The sequence below is a fragment of the Esox lucius genome, chromosome 2 (assembly GCF_011004845.1).
Source record: "Esox lucius isolate fEsoLuc1 chromosome 2, fEsoLuc1.pri, whole genome shotgun sequence".
In the NCBI taxonomy this organism is placed as follows: Eukaryota; Metazoa; Chordata; class Actinopteri; order Esociformes; family Esocidae; genus Esox; species Esox lucius.
In genome coordinates, this window is record NC_047570.1 from 21,709,121 (window position 1) to 21,726,097 (window position 16,977).

General features: G+C 43.8%; 1 protein-coding gene across 19 annotated transcripts in view; it reads left to right on the forward strand.

Annotated features, from left to right (window-relative positions):
* Positions 1-16,977, forward strand: part of sox6 (SRY-box transcription factor 6) — a 173,888-nt gene that overhangs the window by 144,108 nt on the left and 12,803 nt on the right. For all 19 annotated transcript variants that reach the window (XM_029125251.2, XM_029125257.2, XM_029125256.2 and 16 more), the window contains one exon: positions 8,623-8,731. In XM_029125251.2, the coding sequence (XP_028981084.1) occupies positions 8,623-8,731 (109 nt within the window). The remainder of the gene's footprint in view (positions 1-8,622; positions 8,732-16,977) is intronic.

The window sequence follows — 16,977 nt, forward strand, 5'->3', positions numbered from 1 at the left end:
CAGACCATTAAACAATTTGAGTTTCATTCAGTACTTACACAGTGTATATATACTTAGTTTATTTTTTTTGGGTGGTCTCATTTTACAAGTTGCGTACTTACAAAAGGAAATGCTACAATTGATTTTCTTCTAATTCAATACGATGTTCTGTGGCTGTAAATCGTAACATCCCACACACATAACTAGTGTTAGCTTGTTAGACTTCCTCAGTTCGGCTCTTTGTTCACTCTCCACTAAATGGGATGTGGAATGCGAACACATAGCCCGCCTTGTGGGTCCTGTAGGGTAACATTAACACTCCCGTTTCCTGCTTCCACTCAGTCACTGTCTGTCTGTGTGGGACTGGCCTGTAGAGTTCTCTACCTCCCTGACTCTTAAGGTGAGCCTGTGGTCAGCCAGGCTGTAGACTCTGCCGCTACATGAAATGAATGCAGCGCACGAACAATGCCTTGAAAGGAACCATTTTCAACAGGCAGCACACACCTACACGGATCATTGTTCTTAGCAGGTAGAGCTTAACGCTTTTCTTTGCCCCTCTTTTGTTGGCTTGCGTTTTTGTCTCCACTGCATTGTGAGCCTGCCTATTCAGCTTGTGTTTAAGCAGTCCTCTCAGGTGAGCTATGTGTGTTTTTATAACAGAGGGGCGTTTGTTGCCGACACTGTCAATCACTCGTCACCTTAGCTCTACCCCTTTCAGTCTGTGTACACAGTCTGAGGTAAGATAGACACACGGAGAGACCCACAGGAAGACAGAGAGAGACACATAGAGCGAGAAAAGAAGAGACACATAGAGAAAGAGAGGCATTAAAGTGGGCAAATGTGTTTTGGTGTTAGGCTTTGAGGTAACAGAGGGGAAGACTTGGGAGGCTTGCAGTTCAAGATCACAGCATTGACAGGACACAGGAAAGAACAACAAATAATAATTAGGTGCACTATCAGTTTGAAAACATGACTGGTATGTTGGAGTTATCGTGTTGCCCTAGGTAACCGTACACGCCACAAAGACTCCCTCTTTTGGGAAGTCAGTGAGCGTCTGTGTGTTTGGCCTCTCTGCGTTCCTCCGTCTGTGTGTCTCCGAGGACAGCTTACCAGAGGCATGGCTATGTTTAGAAATACATTTCTAATAAGTTTGCATAGAACCCCTGGCAGTAATTCTCCTGGGTGGATGACTGAACTAAGTGTTGAATACTACAAGTACTCAGAGAAGGACTGAGTAGCAGCACTTCATGTTGTCTCAGTCACACCAAGGAAACACTCCAAAGTGCAATGTGCAGAATCAACTCAGGGGACAGTGTAATGGTGGATATGACCAGTCTAGCTATGCTTGGCTCTCTTCCTATCAGAGGCCTATCAGTAGAATGTTCCAGTAACAGTGTCCCTATAAGGACGGCTCTGTGTGGGCCCTGTGCTTGGGACATGCTCTGAGCCAGAAGAGTGATCTTCCTGGTGGACCCGTAAAGAACAGCGGGCTGCATTACAGCCAGGGAGGGAGTGATGGATGGAGCCCTGGCCTGGCCCGGTACATGCCAAATGCAGGCTTCTCCTTCCACTGATATCACCGACAGTCAGCAGATGCCCGGACAGACGGCTCAGATAAAAGCTCTCACTTTGGTCAGTTTCAGAATATTAATATTTCAGCCAAGAGCCTCACCTGACATAAATACTGTGTGCTCTTTAATAGCTAGGCTCCCAGTCGGCTGTTTGGAAGTTTATCACAGTGAAAGCTTACATGAAGATTCTGGAAAGGTAACATAAATGGGATTAAGGAGAGGTTAAAATCATCTACTGTGGCTGTTGGAGGCGGATATTAAATATTGATTTATCCCAGTGTAACGACCCAACCAGAGAGTGGGGCTAAGTGCTGCTTGCAGATGGATCAATTCATCTTTTAATACAAAGTGTGTCTGTGGAGCACAATGCATCCCTTCCTCCTTTACACTGACCCCTATTACTGGGATCCCTCACTATGGCCCTTCTAACGCTCTCTCTCTCTCTCACTCCCTCTTTACCTTTCTTTCTTCTCTCTCTTTCTCATTTCTTTCTCCTCTCCTATCTGGATTTCTCTCTGTTCCTCTCCGCTCCATCGTTCCTCTGTCCCCCTGTACTTCTGTTCTTACCACTGCCCTTTGAGGTAGAAGAGATTTCCTTCTTCAGCATGCCAACTTCTTCTTGAGGATATGTCAATTATTTATATATGTCCTTTTTTTGTGTGGCTACATCAGTAAAATAAAAGCTTTTACAAGCCTCTGAAGTTATCTTTTTAAATTACTTATCTAAAGGTATTCTTATTGTAGTCTGTAAAAGTTGATTGTGTAGTTACATTATTTATTTGCTTGCCATACAACAAATACATTCCTCAGGATCCATTTGTAACTCCTGAATTGGTGTCCTGATTCTTTTGTATCTACAGCTAGCCACACTGATTTCTTTGCTGATGTTTTGGGTGAATTTGCCAAAAGGTTGAAGATGTCCTGTCCTATATGAGGTACAGGAGAAGACAAGTTACAAACTACCATTGATTCAGGTGTTACAGGTGGTTGATATTCCCACAGCTCTTGGTCTTGATAGTGCTCTTGGTCCAGTCAAGGCTGTGTGCTGAGATAAAATATATTCCTCTGCTGACTGCTCCCAAACTAGAATCACAGGGTGAAAGGCCAGCGTATTAACCTACTGAACTGCCCCTTTTCCTTTCCCTCCTCCCTGAACATTATTGATGGATGGAATATGTCGTACAGCTCAGAGCCTAAAATATTTAAATGGAGCTTTGCTGGTGTTCCACAAAGTCCTGACTCCTAACCTTTTGCATGTAGTAGAAATGCTCTTCTCACTGAGTACTGCTCTGTGTGTGTGCACAGGCGTGCATGTTCGTACATGTATTTGAGTGTGTGTGTGTGTGTGTGTGTGTGTCGGGGTCCTATTCAGGCAAAGCCTTCACAAAGACTGAATATAATCTTGTCTGGTCTGCAGCCCTGGAAGCAATTTTCTGCTCCTTTTCGACTGCTGTCTTGGAAATTGCCAACCAAGGCTTTTTGGCTGCAATGTAAATCCCTGGCATACATGGGTTTGGCCATCCAAATTAGATTATGTTCTTCTTCCAGACACTGGCCATAGCCAGCAAGTGCAATTGTTGAGTATTGCTTACATTAATGCTTTGTCCAATTGTTTACATCTGCCAAATGAATAAAAATAGTCTATGACTCTGAATGAGGGTGTGGGTGGCTGTGTGGGCGTCCCTCCCAGGCCAGGACTGAAACAATGCCATCCACTCTCTTTCTTCTTTCTTTCACTCTTTCTCTTGTTCTGTCTCTCTGTCTCAGCTCTCCCCAGAAAGACATCAAGGCCGCATCCTGGTTGGGCTGTTGGCTGAAGTAGCTCTCTTATTTTCCGTCATTGCGGTGTAAAATTGTGAATTGCCAATGCACTGCAGCCGCTCAAAAATGTTTCTAGCCGCAGAGCTCCAGACCTGCAGAGAGAGGCATGCTGGGCCGGGCTGGGCCCCTGTACAACAAAGACTGGGTAGAGAGAACATGCCACAAAGGGCCTGTTATGCTCTGTGGTGGCATTGTTACAGTGGTCACATAATGGCTTCTGTGTCTGTCAGGTCACACAGTTCGTTCTCCATATTGTTGTCATTATGGTAATGTTGTGTTATTGTAAGCCGAAAGTTTGATAAGGCAGAGATGTGAGCCCAACTTAACGGTCCCTAAAGGAGCCAGTGAACAGTTCAGGGTCATTGAGTGCTGGAAACCCATAAAAAAGCACAAGCAAATGATCTCAACACTGTGTGGAATACATTAAAAAAAAGATTGTAGAGTAAATGTCTATCTTTAAAACACACAATTTACTAGAAAGGTCAGGTTTTATGGGGCTTCCATAGAATAAAAGAACTAGAATGACATATACTGCCATTAAAAACAAACAACAAAAATATGAATCTCCCTTCCAGCATGGATTAGGGCTAACAGTTAGCACAGCTCACGTAGTACGTTCAGTTCCAAAATGATACTAAGTTTCTGGTCTGTGCTGCTCGTTCCTCTGAAACAAATGAGGTGGTATCTTGGCAGTAGAGGTTAGAGGAGGCCTGTGGAACTTCAGCAGAGCTGGGCTGAATCTCAGGGAGCAGGTCTGTGCGGCCGCCTGCTACCGCTGCTGCCGGTTCCATAGTACGGGGGAAAAGAGAGCGAGAGACCGCATGAAAGAAACCCTCGGCTTACCGCATGACTGGATGTGCTTAAGACAGTTTAATGGTTCAAAACTACCAACTACTGGAGAGCTGTGAAATTATAAATAACACTGCAGTTGGTTATTACTGAAATACAAAACAGATGAGGGGGAGAAGAAGGGATGTAACAGCACTACAGGTTTAAAGTGCAGTCTTTGTCTCCATCTTTGTCAGGGCAGCGCGCAGATTGCTGGTTTTAGGTTTAGACCCTCAAAACTCTCCCCTCTCAGCCATATGTGACCTTTGTGAAGAGTGACGGCTGATACACAAAGCCTGCCATTGTGGTCAGTGAGCAGAGTTCTTTGTGCATCACCTCCATATAGTCCAGGTGTATGAGCCTCAGCACATGTTGAAAGGCTTGCTTTCACTGACGTGACAATAACATTTGCTCAACACAATATAATGGCCTTTGTCATTTGTATCTCATAAAGGTATTAGTCCCGTGCACCTGGGCTACCAAAAAAAAAACATGTTACCCAACTCCAAGGTTTTCGCACCTGTCCTGCTTGTTTATTATCTGCTTTCACTCAATTAAGCTTTTCATTATCTTCCTGAAGCAAACCCTTTACCAGAAGAACAGTGAAGGGTTTCGCAACTTTACATTTGAAATCCAGACAAGGTTTTCATTGTCTGGCCTTAATACCAGACCCAAAATGTCTCTAACAATCCTCATTATCTTACAATTACATTGGGCATCTTGAACAATCCAAGGCCGTGTGTCTGTGGCCAGGGTATTTATAAGGGAAGGAGTGTCAGGAGCAGGGCGGCAGGGTGTAAATACAGGGTAGACACAGGCACAATGCACAACGCCAACCGCCACTGCCTCTACCTCCTTAACCAATGCCTCTTCCTCGGCCACTGCCTCTACCTACCTCTTCCAGGGCTGCCCAGGCCCAGGATACGCCCTGTGGCTGTGGGCAGAACAGCAGGCCTCCGGCACATGTTCTGTGGCCAGGCAGATTAAAGCCTTGTTCACAGTGCTGACATGGGCACTCTCTCGGGTTCCACACTCCTCCACACTAAGATGTTCCACTGACTCTGCCATCCCTCACACGGCACCGTTCTATAAGGCTATCGCATGGCTTTGCGGGGCAAACCTTTTTCTATCGAAACAAAATGTATTTGTAACCAAAAAGACAAAAAGAGCGTGCAGGGCAAGGGTGGAGGAGATTATTGTGGGTGGCTTTTTTCCACTTGAGCTTGGAGCGCATCACTATAATTTAAAATGTGGGATGAAGGGCTGCATGCTGAATTCATTTGAGGAAAGGACCGCTCGTTAGCCAGAGGTCGTGGTCAGAATGGGAGGGGAACAATGTGCACCATTACATCTTGTGTATTCTCTCTCTCCCTCTGTCCCTTTATCTCTCCTTCTCTTTTATATCCTTCATTCCCTGCCTCTCCTTCACGTTTTGCATATATTCCATTAAGTTCTTAATTTCCCCTTCGGACTCCTTGCTCTCTTCCTCTCTTTCTTTCTCTCCCCTTTCTCCTCTCTCTCCCCCTGTCTCTCCTCTCTCTCCTCTCTCTCTCCCCTCTCTCTCCCCTCTCTCTATCCTTTCAGTTTCCTTTTTTTGAAGGGCTCGTCCCATCCTCTACTACTGTACATTATATATGTGCTTTATGGTGGGCGTGCAGACTGGGTGGTGAACATACTGCATGGTCTCCCTCCTGTGGGACTGAGGGCTATCGTCCCTGGATACCACCGCATGTCCTTTACTACTCTTCTGTGGCGGAGTGATCAGTAAAAATTTAATGACACCATAAAATAATAAAAATGCCATTAATTTATCACATCACTTGATGCACGGGTAGTAAAGTAGCATTAGTTCACTGAATATTTTCAGTCCTTTAAACAAAAAGCCTGATGTTGTGCATATAATTTATATCCATACGTTTAACTGTAATTCTAATGCTGGATATAAATTGTAAGGGTTATAACCAATAAGTATATAAAACATAGTATATAAAATGGTATGGAAATCTCCTTTAGCAATTAGCGCAGTTGTTGACTATTGTTCATTATCATTGCTAATACTGGGAAAGAGGAACTCACATATGGACAGGGTTTTCTGGCCTTGTGGTTGACATTACTGTCCAGGTACAGTAGAGTACACCACATTAAACCTCCTAAATCAAATTGTTACAGGCCAATGTAACGTTGACTATACATGTGTCATCAGTCTGTATTATATTTAATGATGTGGTGGTAATGAGGGATTCATTCAATGAGCAAGTTTGTTCAACACTGGTCCCAGCTGAATGGAGCCCTGGCTGATGCTCTCTCTGTGATCGCTGAGTATTTGTGGTGGAGAAAGGAGAAGTTTAAGCGCTGAGCTAGTTGTTAATGAAAGTAATTGATGGATGGCTCCTGTTCCTCATCTCCTCAGCCCAACATGATGCTTAATGATCATGAGTTTATAAAAGGCCTTGATTGATCAGGAGGGGCCAGTGGAGTGCAGTTGGGGGAGAGATGGCTAATTTATTACACAGTTCCCCCAGAATGCTGAGTCCTCCCAATCCCCCCTGGCAGAGAGAAGACACATCCCATCCCAGGCTCTGGCGCCGCCACTGATGCCGCCATTGCCCGTCCGGTTAATCGCATATCCGTCAAATTGTCATCGGGGCGCTAGCCTCTTTCATTAAGTGGAATAATGTGGCTGGGTGATGAATAAAGCCGTGTATGTAGCTTCACACGGAGCGTGGCGCTGGGAAGGCACAGCGTTCCATCTCATCTTTACAAAGCGCCTTGTGCCCAGCGGGGGCGACTGCATATGTCATAATTAGAAAACACTTAAGTAAGCAAGGCCCAGGCAGACAGGCAGCCTCTAATCACAGACCATAAGCAGGTAGTGGTTAATTGTAGATCAGAATCACTCAGACGTCCGTAAATAATGATTGTCCCTTGAAGCATGATGTTAAATTGCAGCACTCTCTGTCTTTCACACACAGAGACATACACTCTCTTTTTGAGGAATAGTTCTTGAATAAATAAAATGCCTTAGGATGATCAAATTGCTCAGAAACACTTGAAATGGAATTAAAATGTCTCAATTTGTCTTGTTTTCATCTTTTTTGGTCCTCATTGGTTTATAAGAGGGGAAATTGAAAGAGGAAAAACATTTCACAATGGATGTTTGAACAACTGTCATATATATATATATATATATATATATATATATATATATATATATATATATATATATATATATATATATTCTATATGATTCTATATATATGCATGATATTGCAGATTATATTCTGCAATAACATCCAGAGTAATATGAAAGGAAATGCAGAAAACAAACAGAGGAGTGAAAGCCCAGAGAACAGGACGACTGAAAGATGAAAGTGTGTGTTGGTGTCAGTGTCTGTGTTTGTGGCAGGGGAGCTGTTAGCATTGTGTCGAGAGCCCACCTGAGTATCTGTTTAAACTGCGTGTGATAGGCAGCCTCAGAAAAGACAGAGGAAGAGGAGGGGTGCACACAGCGCACCTTTGGCAGAGATTGAATGGTCACCCAGGGAGTAAAACAAATGGTCTCGGCTGAAACCCGGCAACATGCCTGCTTTTAGTGTTTTCCAGGCGAATCCGAGGGGAAGAGATTATTTGTACCATGCCGAGTCAAAGTGTCCATCTCCTACTTGAGTCTTTAGAGAGGAAGACAGCCTGTGCTAATGCCCTGCGCATTCACTGCCCAACTAGGTCATTTAACAATGAAGTGAGCAGCAGTCGGCACTCTCCCCCTGCATAATACATTAAGTGTAATGTGCAGCAACTATTCAGAGGGCCACGAAAGCTGTTATTTCATTCTGTAAATGCACACGGACATGACATTTAATATTGTCACAGGCGAGCTGAATGACAGGGTTTTATTGTGCGGCAAGTACAACATGATGCCAAGTTGAATCTGAGTCTAAAGTGACATGACAAAAGGGAAAACACGGTGTGTTCTTTAAAGCATGAGCTCTGAATAAGTGATGGCTGCGGAGTTCTGGGCGCAAGCTCCAGACAGTCAGATAGACAGATAGAGATTCTGGGCATTGCAAAGAGGGGGTCCAGGCCCCTATTGTGTGTTCAGGATAACAAAGTATTCCTCTGTAAGTCTGTTTACAGCACCCATGGCTCTTGCTGTCTGTGCCTCCCTCCTGTCATACATTATAGCGTTGGCTGAAAGCCAGCAAGGATGATAAAGGCAGGCTCAATCCAGTTAAATTATGGAAAGAGCTGCTCTACAATAGAGCTAGCATTTATTTCTCAGAAATAATGTATTTCAGAGATGACTAATTCATTTGTTCTACTGATCAGCTATTCTCTTGGTATAAAGAGGCACACTGTTTATGCAACAGTTTGTTCAGGTTCCTCATTCTCTCTCTGTCTCTCTATTGGTTTCTCTGTACTATAGGAGCGGGCACACTTTGAGAGCCTTGGGCACCATCACCTTAGCAAGCTGGGCGAGGATGGCAAGATTGGACACAGAGTCATCGACCTCACCAGGCCAGAGGATCTGGATGGTAAGTACTTGTCCCTATTTCTCAAGCTGACAAGCCCTCTATTTATTTGTATGTTGTTACAATGATGTCACTAGACGGCTCCCTGGATTCCTCTCCAATGCAGATTGCTTCCACAGAGGAGCAGAGTGTGTTGAGAGGGCTGCCAGACCAGTAAGTTAGGTAGGTTGGGAACAGTGTTGAGAGGGCTGCCAGACCAGTAAGTTGGGTAGGTTGGGAACAGTGTTGAGAGGGCTGCCAGACCAGTAAGTTAGGTAGGTTGGGAACAGTGTTGAGAGGGCTGCCAGACCAGTAAGTTGGGTAGGTTGGGAACAGTGTTGAGAGGGCTGCCAGACCAGTAAGTTAGGTAGGTTGGGAACAGTGTTGAGAGGGCTGCCAGACCAGTAAGTTAGGTAGGTTGGGAACAGTGTTGAGAGGGCTGCCAGACCAGTAAGTTGGGTAGGTTGGGAACAGTGTTGAGAGGGCTGCCAGACCAGTAAGTTGGGTAGGTTGGGAACAGTGTTGAGGAGGCTGCCAGACCAGTAAGTTAGGTAGGTTGGGAACAGTGTTGAGAGGGCTGCCAGACCAGTAAGTTGGGTAAGTTGGGGACAGTGTTGAGAGGGCTGCCAGACCAGTAAGTTAGGCAGGTTGGGGATAGTGTTGAGGAGGCTGCCAGACCAGTAAGTTAGGTAGGTTGGGGATAGTGGTAGTTTGAAGGCACCCGCCGCTCCCTGGTTTTCACAGGTAGGTGCGGGGAAGACAGGGTGCCTGAGGACAAAGCTGGCCCTTCTCCAGGCCTAGCCCCAGCAGCCGCTGTGCTTGTTTGAGGTCCTGGGCACAGACGTGTAAATTTGTGTAGCACCCGTGTGACAAAACGTCATCTCCCTTTGTGGCCTGGAGCGTAAACAGTGATGGGGACCGCCTCGATGCACCAATGTTTGTCTGATGTAAATATTTGTGGCAGTTTCCATGGCACTTCAGAGCCATGAGCAGACAGAAAATGAATCAGGCTCACCTTAGAAGCTGAAACATTCTCAAGATGGAGGTAGAGATATTTCTCAGGACAATGAAAGAGCCCTCTTCACTTTCGGATTGGTTCTAAAATCCAGCTTAAAACATTTCCCACCAATTTTCCCATTTCCCATCATTTCAAAATAATTACAATATACAGCTTTCACAAATTGTGCGGTCTACCTCATAAACCTGCTTGTTGACGAAGTCAGAGCTGAAACATAAATTAGTTGACATATCTGCTTTCACATCACACCCATCAAATCAGGATTAGAGGCGCAGTTAGTGGCCGTGGAGGGATAGTTCCCACGTCGTCAACCGCAGAAAAATTGGTCCCACCCCTATGGCCCTCAGAGCAGATGTTCTATAGGTCACCAACATCTCCGCAGTGGGAACCTTTCTTCTGTGGCTACTGTGGAGTCAGGACAGGAGCAGGGTGGGCACCAATCCCCACTGTCGTCAGGGCTCAGTCGTGCCCTTTTATGTCCTGTGCAGGGCCAAGGGAAAGGCTAGCACCAGACGCCTCTAGGCAGTGAGTTCCCAGCGGGCTATGGATTAGGAGGAGGCAGGGAGGAGAGTAGAAGCAGGGGCCACAGAGGTCCTCTTCCCAGGGAGAGCGAGAGAGGGTGGTGGATTGAAGCCAGGGCCATGCACATAGCTCTCTAACACAGTCACCATTTCATCTCTCTCTACGAATATCTGTTTGTTTCAATAGCACCAACAGATGAATGATGTGAACATGGTTTTATGATGATGCCCACCGCATTAAAAAGTCTCTTTTTACAACCCGAACATGTTTACACTTTGGATAACAAAATCCATGTTTACTTTTTAAGTTCTTGTGGAGGCATTGCGTTGAGCAAATCCAAGAAAATACATATTCACTTTGAGCATAGTAAATATTACAATAATGTAACAATTATAAAAGAAAAATGCTATATTATTTAGCTTTTTTCCAACTAAAAAAATTGCCCTTAACTGCCATCTCCACTAGATCTTTGAGGATGAGCCAGGTGCCACGTAAATGATTCACTATTTTAAAGCCGTAAATGTTTGTTCTGCGTCACAGTATTTCACAGCAACACTAACAGTCCAGCAAACTACCGGGATTATTTGACTACACAGTGAACAGGGTGTACCTGCTACCTAGTGACTGTGGGTTTATTAACACAAATGACCCAGTGTGGAGGGGGAAAAGTGCCATTCAGAAGTCCACTGTACAGCATGACTCTGTCGTCAGTTGAATTTCAAAGATTACTTTCTGTTGTTTAAACCAACATTTGCAAAGCATGCAACAACCAAATGAACAGCTGCTCAATTTCTAACTAGGGCCATTGGAAAATAGTGGCGTGGTATGGAAATAGATAGAATTTCCTTCATTTTGCAAAGCCACGAGCCACATGCAGCAGCTCACCACAAAGTCATTAGATATTTAAACTCAGATGAAAAACATTAACAAATACCACAAAAGACCTCAGCCCAACCCCTTTGTTCATTCACATATGGCTTGGTAGAAGGAGTGTGGCGGCGGGTCGCACCGCTGCCAGAGAGAGTCCCAGTAGAACAAAGGGGGGAGTGGAGAGATTCAGGAAGGCAGGAAACAGAGGTAATCTAAATGTAGCTGAGTACACTCAACCGCTTTATGTGGAGTTGAGCAGTGATTAGTGTGGGTAGACTTCAGCTTCAACATCACATAAAATGCAGTTTTAATAAAAAACTACAGATGTCAGCACACAAAGTATTGCCGCATTTACACAGGACAATGTCATACTGCTGTCCACCCACACTAATCACTGCTTTAAAGTGCAGTTTAGTATACTCAATGAACTGAAATGAAGCAGGGCACACAACAGTCTCAGCCGACCGCAAAAAGGTGAATAAGAAAACATTTGAGTCTTTAAGAGGAACAGACGTTTTTTGCTTTTGTTGTACAAGAAAAGCACATATACAGTGAAGTGTTTGTTTGAGTTGTTGTTTAGTTTACTAGCAGATGATTGTTTAAAGCCGTTGCTCTTTTTCTTAACCAGAAGCCATAGAAATTACAGACAGACTTTTATTGCACTGAATGTTTCCAAAGAAGGCTGTTTATTACAAAACAAACTGCTAGATTGCTTTAGACAGAGGGATATCAGTTAAAATAACTGCAATATTAGTTCAATCAGCTGGATCCTTTTCCCCAACAAAAACAGAAGTTGAATAAACCCAAAGAAAACAGAAAGAAAATAGAGGCTCCTAGCTGCTACATGCATTTTTACACTTGCATATTAATTATTGATGTATTTTTATTATTATTTCAATACGTAGGATTCACAAAATAATATATTTCATAATATATATTAAAAGGTCCGCCCTCCCTTCCGACAATCTGATAGCATGTAAAATAAATCACAAGATGAAAAAACAAACAAATAAATAAATATTATACATTGCAAATCTATTGAATAATACATCAGAAAGCTTCGGAAATAGTTACAAATCCAAACTATTGATGCACATTCATCTGAGATCTGGAGGGTTGTTCGTTAAGAGTTTCGAATGTCTACTGCTGCTTTTTCAGAGTGGACTTCATGGCCTTGTGGATCCTGGCTTTAGAGTTAAAGAAATACATCATATATGAACACTCCGGATGCAGGGCCTTAGACCACTGGGCCAGCCTGATGACTGAATGAAACCATTTGGTAGTTAATAACAGAACCTGTTTTAAGTTTATACATATATTTGTGTCTGGATTTCCCCATTCTTGGCACATTTTTACCAGTAAATTTGGTCAGATCTTTGTGGATTTTTGCGCTACGTATACAGAGGAAGTCTGAGAGAACAAAACAACCATATGTTGAATCAAAATATGCCGCTTGGTTCATTTGTATGGTGTACTAGTGTATCAAACATGCAATCTTCAGTTGGTTCTAGGGCTGCACCAAACCACAGTCAGAGCCGTATTGAAAGTATGGGATCTAAGTCAATCTTCAGGAGTTGCCGTCCTGCAAAACTCTATCCCAAGAGCAAGGCATAAAATCATCCAGGAAGTCACAAAGAATGGTAGAACAACATCCTGGAATCCGCAGGCCTATCTGACTTGGGTCAATGTTCATGACACCACCATGATGACTCATGGCAAAGTAGCAAGGCGGAAATAACTGATCACTTAGAAGATCATTTAATGCTTGTCTCGATTTTGCCAAAAAATCTCCTGGATGTTCTTCAAGCTTTGGAACAATGTTCTTTGGACAGATGAGTCAAAAGTGGATCATTTTTGTCAATGTTATGTCTGACGAAAACCAAACGTTGCATTCCACATTAACCATGGGGATACCAAGTGGGGATCAACTGATATGGATTTAGCGCTGATGCCAATACCGATTGTGGATGATTTGGGGGGCTGATATTTTCTGCCGATAATTATTATTATGAAATGCAAAAATGTGGATGCCTAGTTGCCCAGTTTATTTAATTACCACACATTTGTTAACTGTGCAAATATGCTGGGCATTTCAACTTCCACACACAGTTAAATCCATCGTTCAATATTTTGTTTGTGTGCATGTGTCTTTTACTAAGAATCCAGAGCAAATAAAAACAAATTGGTCCAGTCAAGGATATTTATGATCATTCCAGCATCTCTTTCCTAAATGAATCTAAAATTCCTATGTATTTCCATTCTGCACGAAAACTCTTACTTTCCTAAGCTGACATAAACTCTTATTTTCCTACGCTGCTATAACGTCACTTAAAGAAATTCTAAATAAGCCAGTTGGCCACTTTAGCTGTATGCCATTGTTTAGACCTTTGTGCGCCAGAGAGATTGAAACAGGAAAGAGAATTTGATGTCAGGCCGAGCGGCCCACAAAATTCCGATCATCCTGGAACACAGTTTATCAAATGGTTTGTTGCCTAAATGGTGAATGTTCAAAAGATAACCTAACCAGCAAACCAACTATTTATCTTTTCATTTAAGTTACTTAGTTATGACCATTTTAAAGAAGAGGATTAATTACTGTTGAAAATAGTTCCTATTAACTATCCACTTTCTTTGCTCACTTTGCTACTTGCTTGCTTACTTGTTGTATACATGTCCGGGCACGTTGTTATGAGCGAAACGAGTGGCGGGTTAATTATCAAGTTAACTAGCTAGGTTATTGGCTAGCGGTTTAGCCTCCCTATATTTATTGACAAGCTAGCTTATTGTATGCATACCCACACACATTACTAGAAAAAGAAATTGAACTAATATTTGTAAAAGGAGTTACATTCTGGTCGTCATTGCAACTCATTCGTTTTCCAATACATATAATCTCACCTTACTGTGGGAGAGTAGAGCAAGAGCATGCACACGTCCTGATGGATCTTTCTGTTAGCGGCATCAACATTTTTCAATCAACACTTCATGATGCACTTGGGTTTCATATGTAGAGGGACTATCATAGAGAAGCCAATAGAACATGGCAATAGCGAATTGATTAAAATTGCCTTATCGGCGGAGATCCGATATATCGATATCGGTCAATCCCTAATACCAAGGATCATGCATGGTGACGGCAGTGTAATGGTTTTGGGATGCTTTGTTGCACCTGGACAACTTGCCATTATTGAAGGAACCATGACATTCTGGAGTATGTCAAGTAATTTATTCGGTGTGCTAAAATTGAAGTGCAGATGGGTCATGAAGCTCACGAAAACAACCTGAAACACATTAGCAAGTCTACAATAAAATGTATGATTTTTTTTTGGGAATAGTCTATTCAAAATCCAGACCTAAATTCCATTGATAGGTTGTAGACTAACCCTATCCCTAAACCCAGAAATGTTGCAGTGTTAAAGCAATTATGCATGGAGGAATGAGGCCAAAATTCCTCACAGCTTTGTGAGAAACTGATCATTAACTTCAGGAAGTGATGTGTTGTGGTTATCGATGCTTAAGGTAGAGTCACAAATTTTGTTCACACATTGGATGCTTAACTTTCCATAATTAATTAAATGAAATAAGTATCCAAATATTTTGCAGTTTATTCATGCTCGTTCCCTTTTTTGGTTTTGGTTGAAAAACATTCAGTGCCAAAAAGGAGGCAACTACCTTTTCTATACATTGAATAAATATGCTATTTATGATATGCTATTCTCTTTTAGACCAATACTCAATTAGAGGAGGTAGTGGGGTTAATTGGTTGTGTAATTGTTATGCCTTTTAAAAATGTGCCTATTCCTAAAACAGTTATTCAAAACCATGTTTGATGGCAAGACAAAACATATTTTTTTCCCTTTAACTATTTCTTTACAATAATCACTGTATGTATCATAAACCCTTCAGCAATTTAATGTCTTACAAGTGTGAGTGTGTGCGCGTGTGTGTGCAGGTCCATGCTTGTGTCTGTGGATGTGTGTGTATGTTTCTATGTGTCCCATTCCCATAGTCCTCCATGATGGGAGATTTGTTTTGCATGTTTTTGAGGCCCAGACAGAGTAAGCGCTTGTCAGCCCAGGTCATCCAGGTTTTATTGATTCATTCTGGAATAGTGAGGTGTGAACAGGAATGTACCTTGCCTTACTTTAAGGCTGATGGCATGCAAGGGGGGGGGGGGGGGTGAAGAAGTCAAAAGTAAGAGCTCTAGCATGCAAGTGCTAACCTGTCAGCCGTTTGTTCCTGTACACACATACAAATAGCAGAATTCAAAGCATCGAACTTCGGAGGGACAAAAAGCAGCAGATCGGCATGTTAAAGTATGGCTTAAATCACTTGTAATTTGTAATGGTTTAATTAGCAGACTATAAGCCATGTCTAGAATAGGGGTGCTGAGAGCTGCATGTGTCATATCTCTCCATACACATGAATGAGGGCTGATCCCCCTTCCTCAGAGGGAAAGGCCTTATTGTCAGCAGTAAATGCCTTTGATGCAAGGTGTTTGATTTGATCCCTCTGGGCAGGGAGAGGGGAGGGTTTGGCAGGTTGGCGTGATTGTTGCCTGCTCACTGAGGCTGTTCCTCCTGAGCGGATTCCTGGGTGACAGTCGTGTGTTCCCTCAGAACAAAAGTGGAAGGGAAGAGAGGGGCAGCACAGCCCTCTGGCTCATATCGGTACACAGGTTGAGTCTGGGCCTGCAACACAGGTGTGATAAGTCATTGAGCTTCCCTACAATCTCTATTTTGTTTCTAATTTTGTTCCCTCTCTCTCTCTCTTCCCCTATTTTCGAAATGTCTTTCTCCCCTTCTTATTACATTCACTCTTTCCCTCTCTCTCCCATCCCTCCTCTCTCTCTCTCTCTGTAACCCCTCCCCTCCCCTTCTTTCACACTCGCTCCCTGTAATTCATGCTGCTCATCTTCAGTCCGTTGGAGAGACAAATTAAAAGGAGATTCTCATATCGCTCCGTCACATTGAGCTGCAGGCCTCATGAATCACAATAAATTCTATTAAGCAAACGCCCGCCCCTGCCCCCACCCAGGGGCTGCCCGTCACTGCTAAACATCTGTATTTATTTACACAATCTTACCTAACTGCTTCCCCCACACGCTGCTCCAAAAAAACACCAATTAATGTTCATTTGCAAATGTCAGAACGGTGTTTGGTGTTTGAAGAGAGTATTGTAAATTGCATGTTGCTGTTCTGGGGTGATGCTAGGTGAACTGTAGGCCATGCTGCCTCCATGGCTGCTGCTTCTGATTATAGCATATCATGGAAGGGGGCAGGGCCAACTAGAAGGGGACTGGGACCACCAGTGACAGGGACGGATGCAGGCGGCCCTGTGTCCCCATGGAATGTTGGCATCACAGGGCCCTTAGCCTGCTTTACCCCAGTGTCGGGCTCATTCTTGCGGTCTGCCCTGCTCCCAGTCCCCGACAGACTCTCTAAATCTGGATCTGCTAGCACCCCAGCAGGGTAGCACCGCCTCACGCTCAGAGCCAGAACAGCAGAGTGTTATAGAGCCGTGTAGAAGAGCCTTACATTTCCCCTTCATGGCTTGCTGATGCGGGGCCCGTTGTCTGCCGCCTGGCGAACCAGAACCCAGGGCTTCACAGGCCTCCTCTCTAATGGACTGATTGAAGTGGTGTGTTTCCTGGCACTGGTGTTGGGGTGGCGGACCATGTTGTGTCCCCCTCCTCATAAGAGGCTCACCTCTGCCCGTACGCATGCATGCCAGTATATAAATTGCTGAATCAGTGTCACTGGCAGAGTAATGGCACGGGGGGCATCGTAAATTAGAGCGAGCGATCCCGGGGCGCAGACACTGGCTGTCGTGTCTGAGTGAGCGCTGCGCTCGTGGCCTA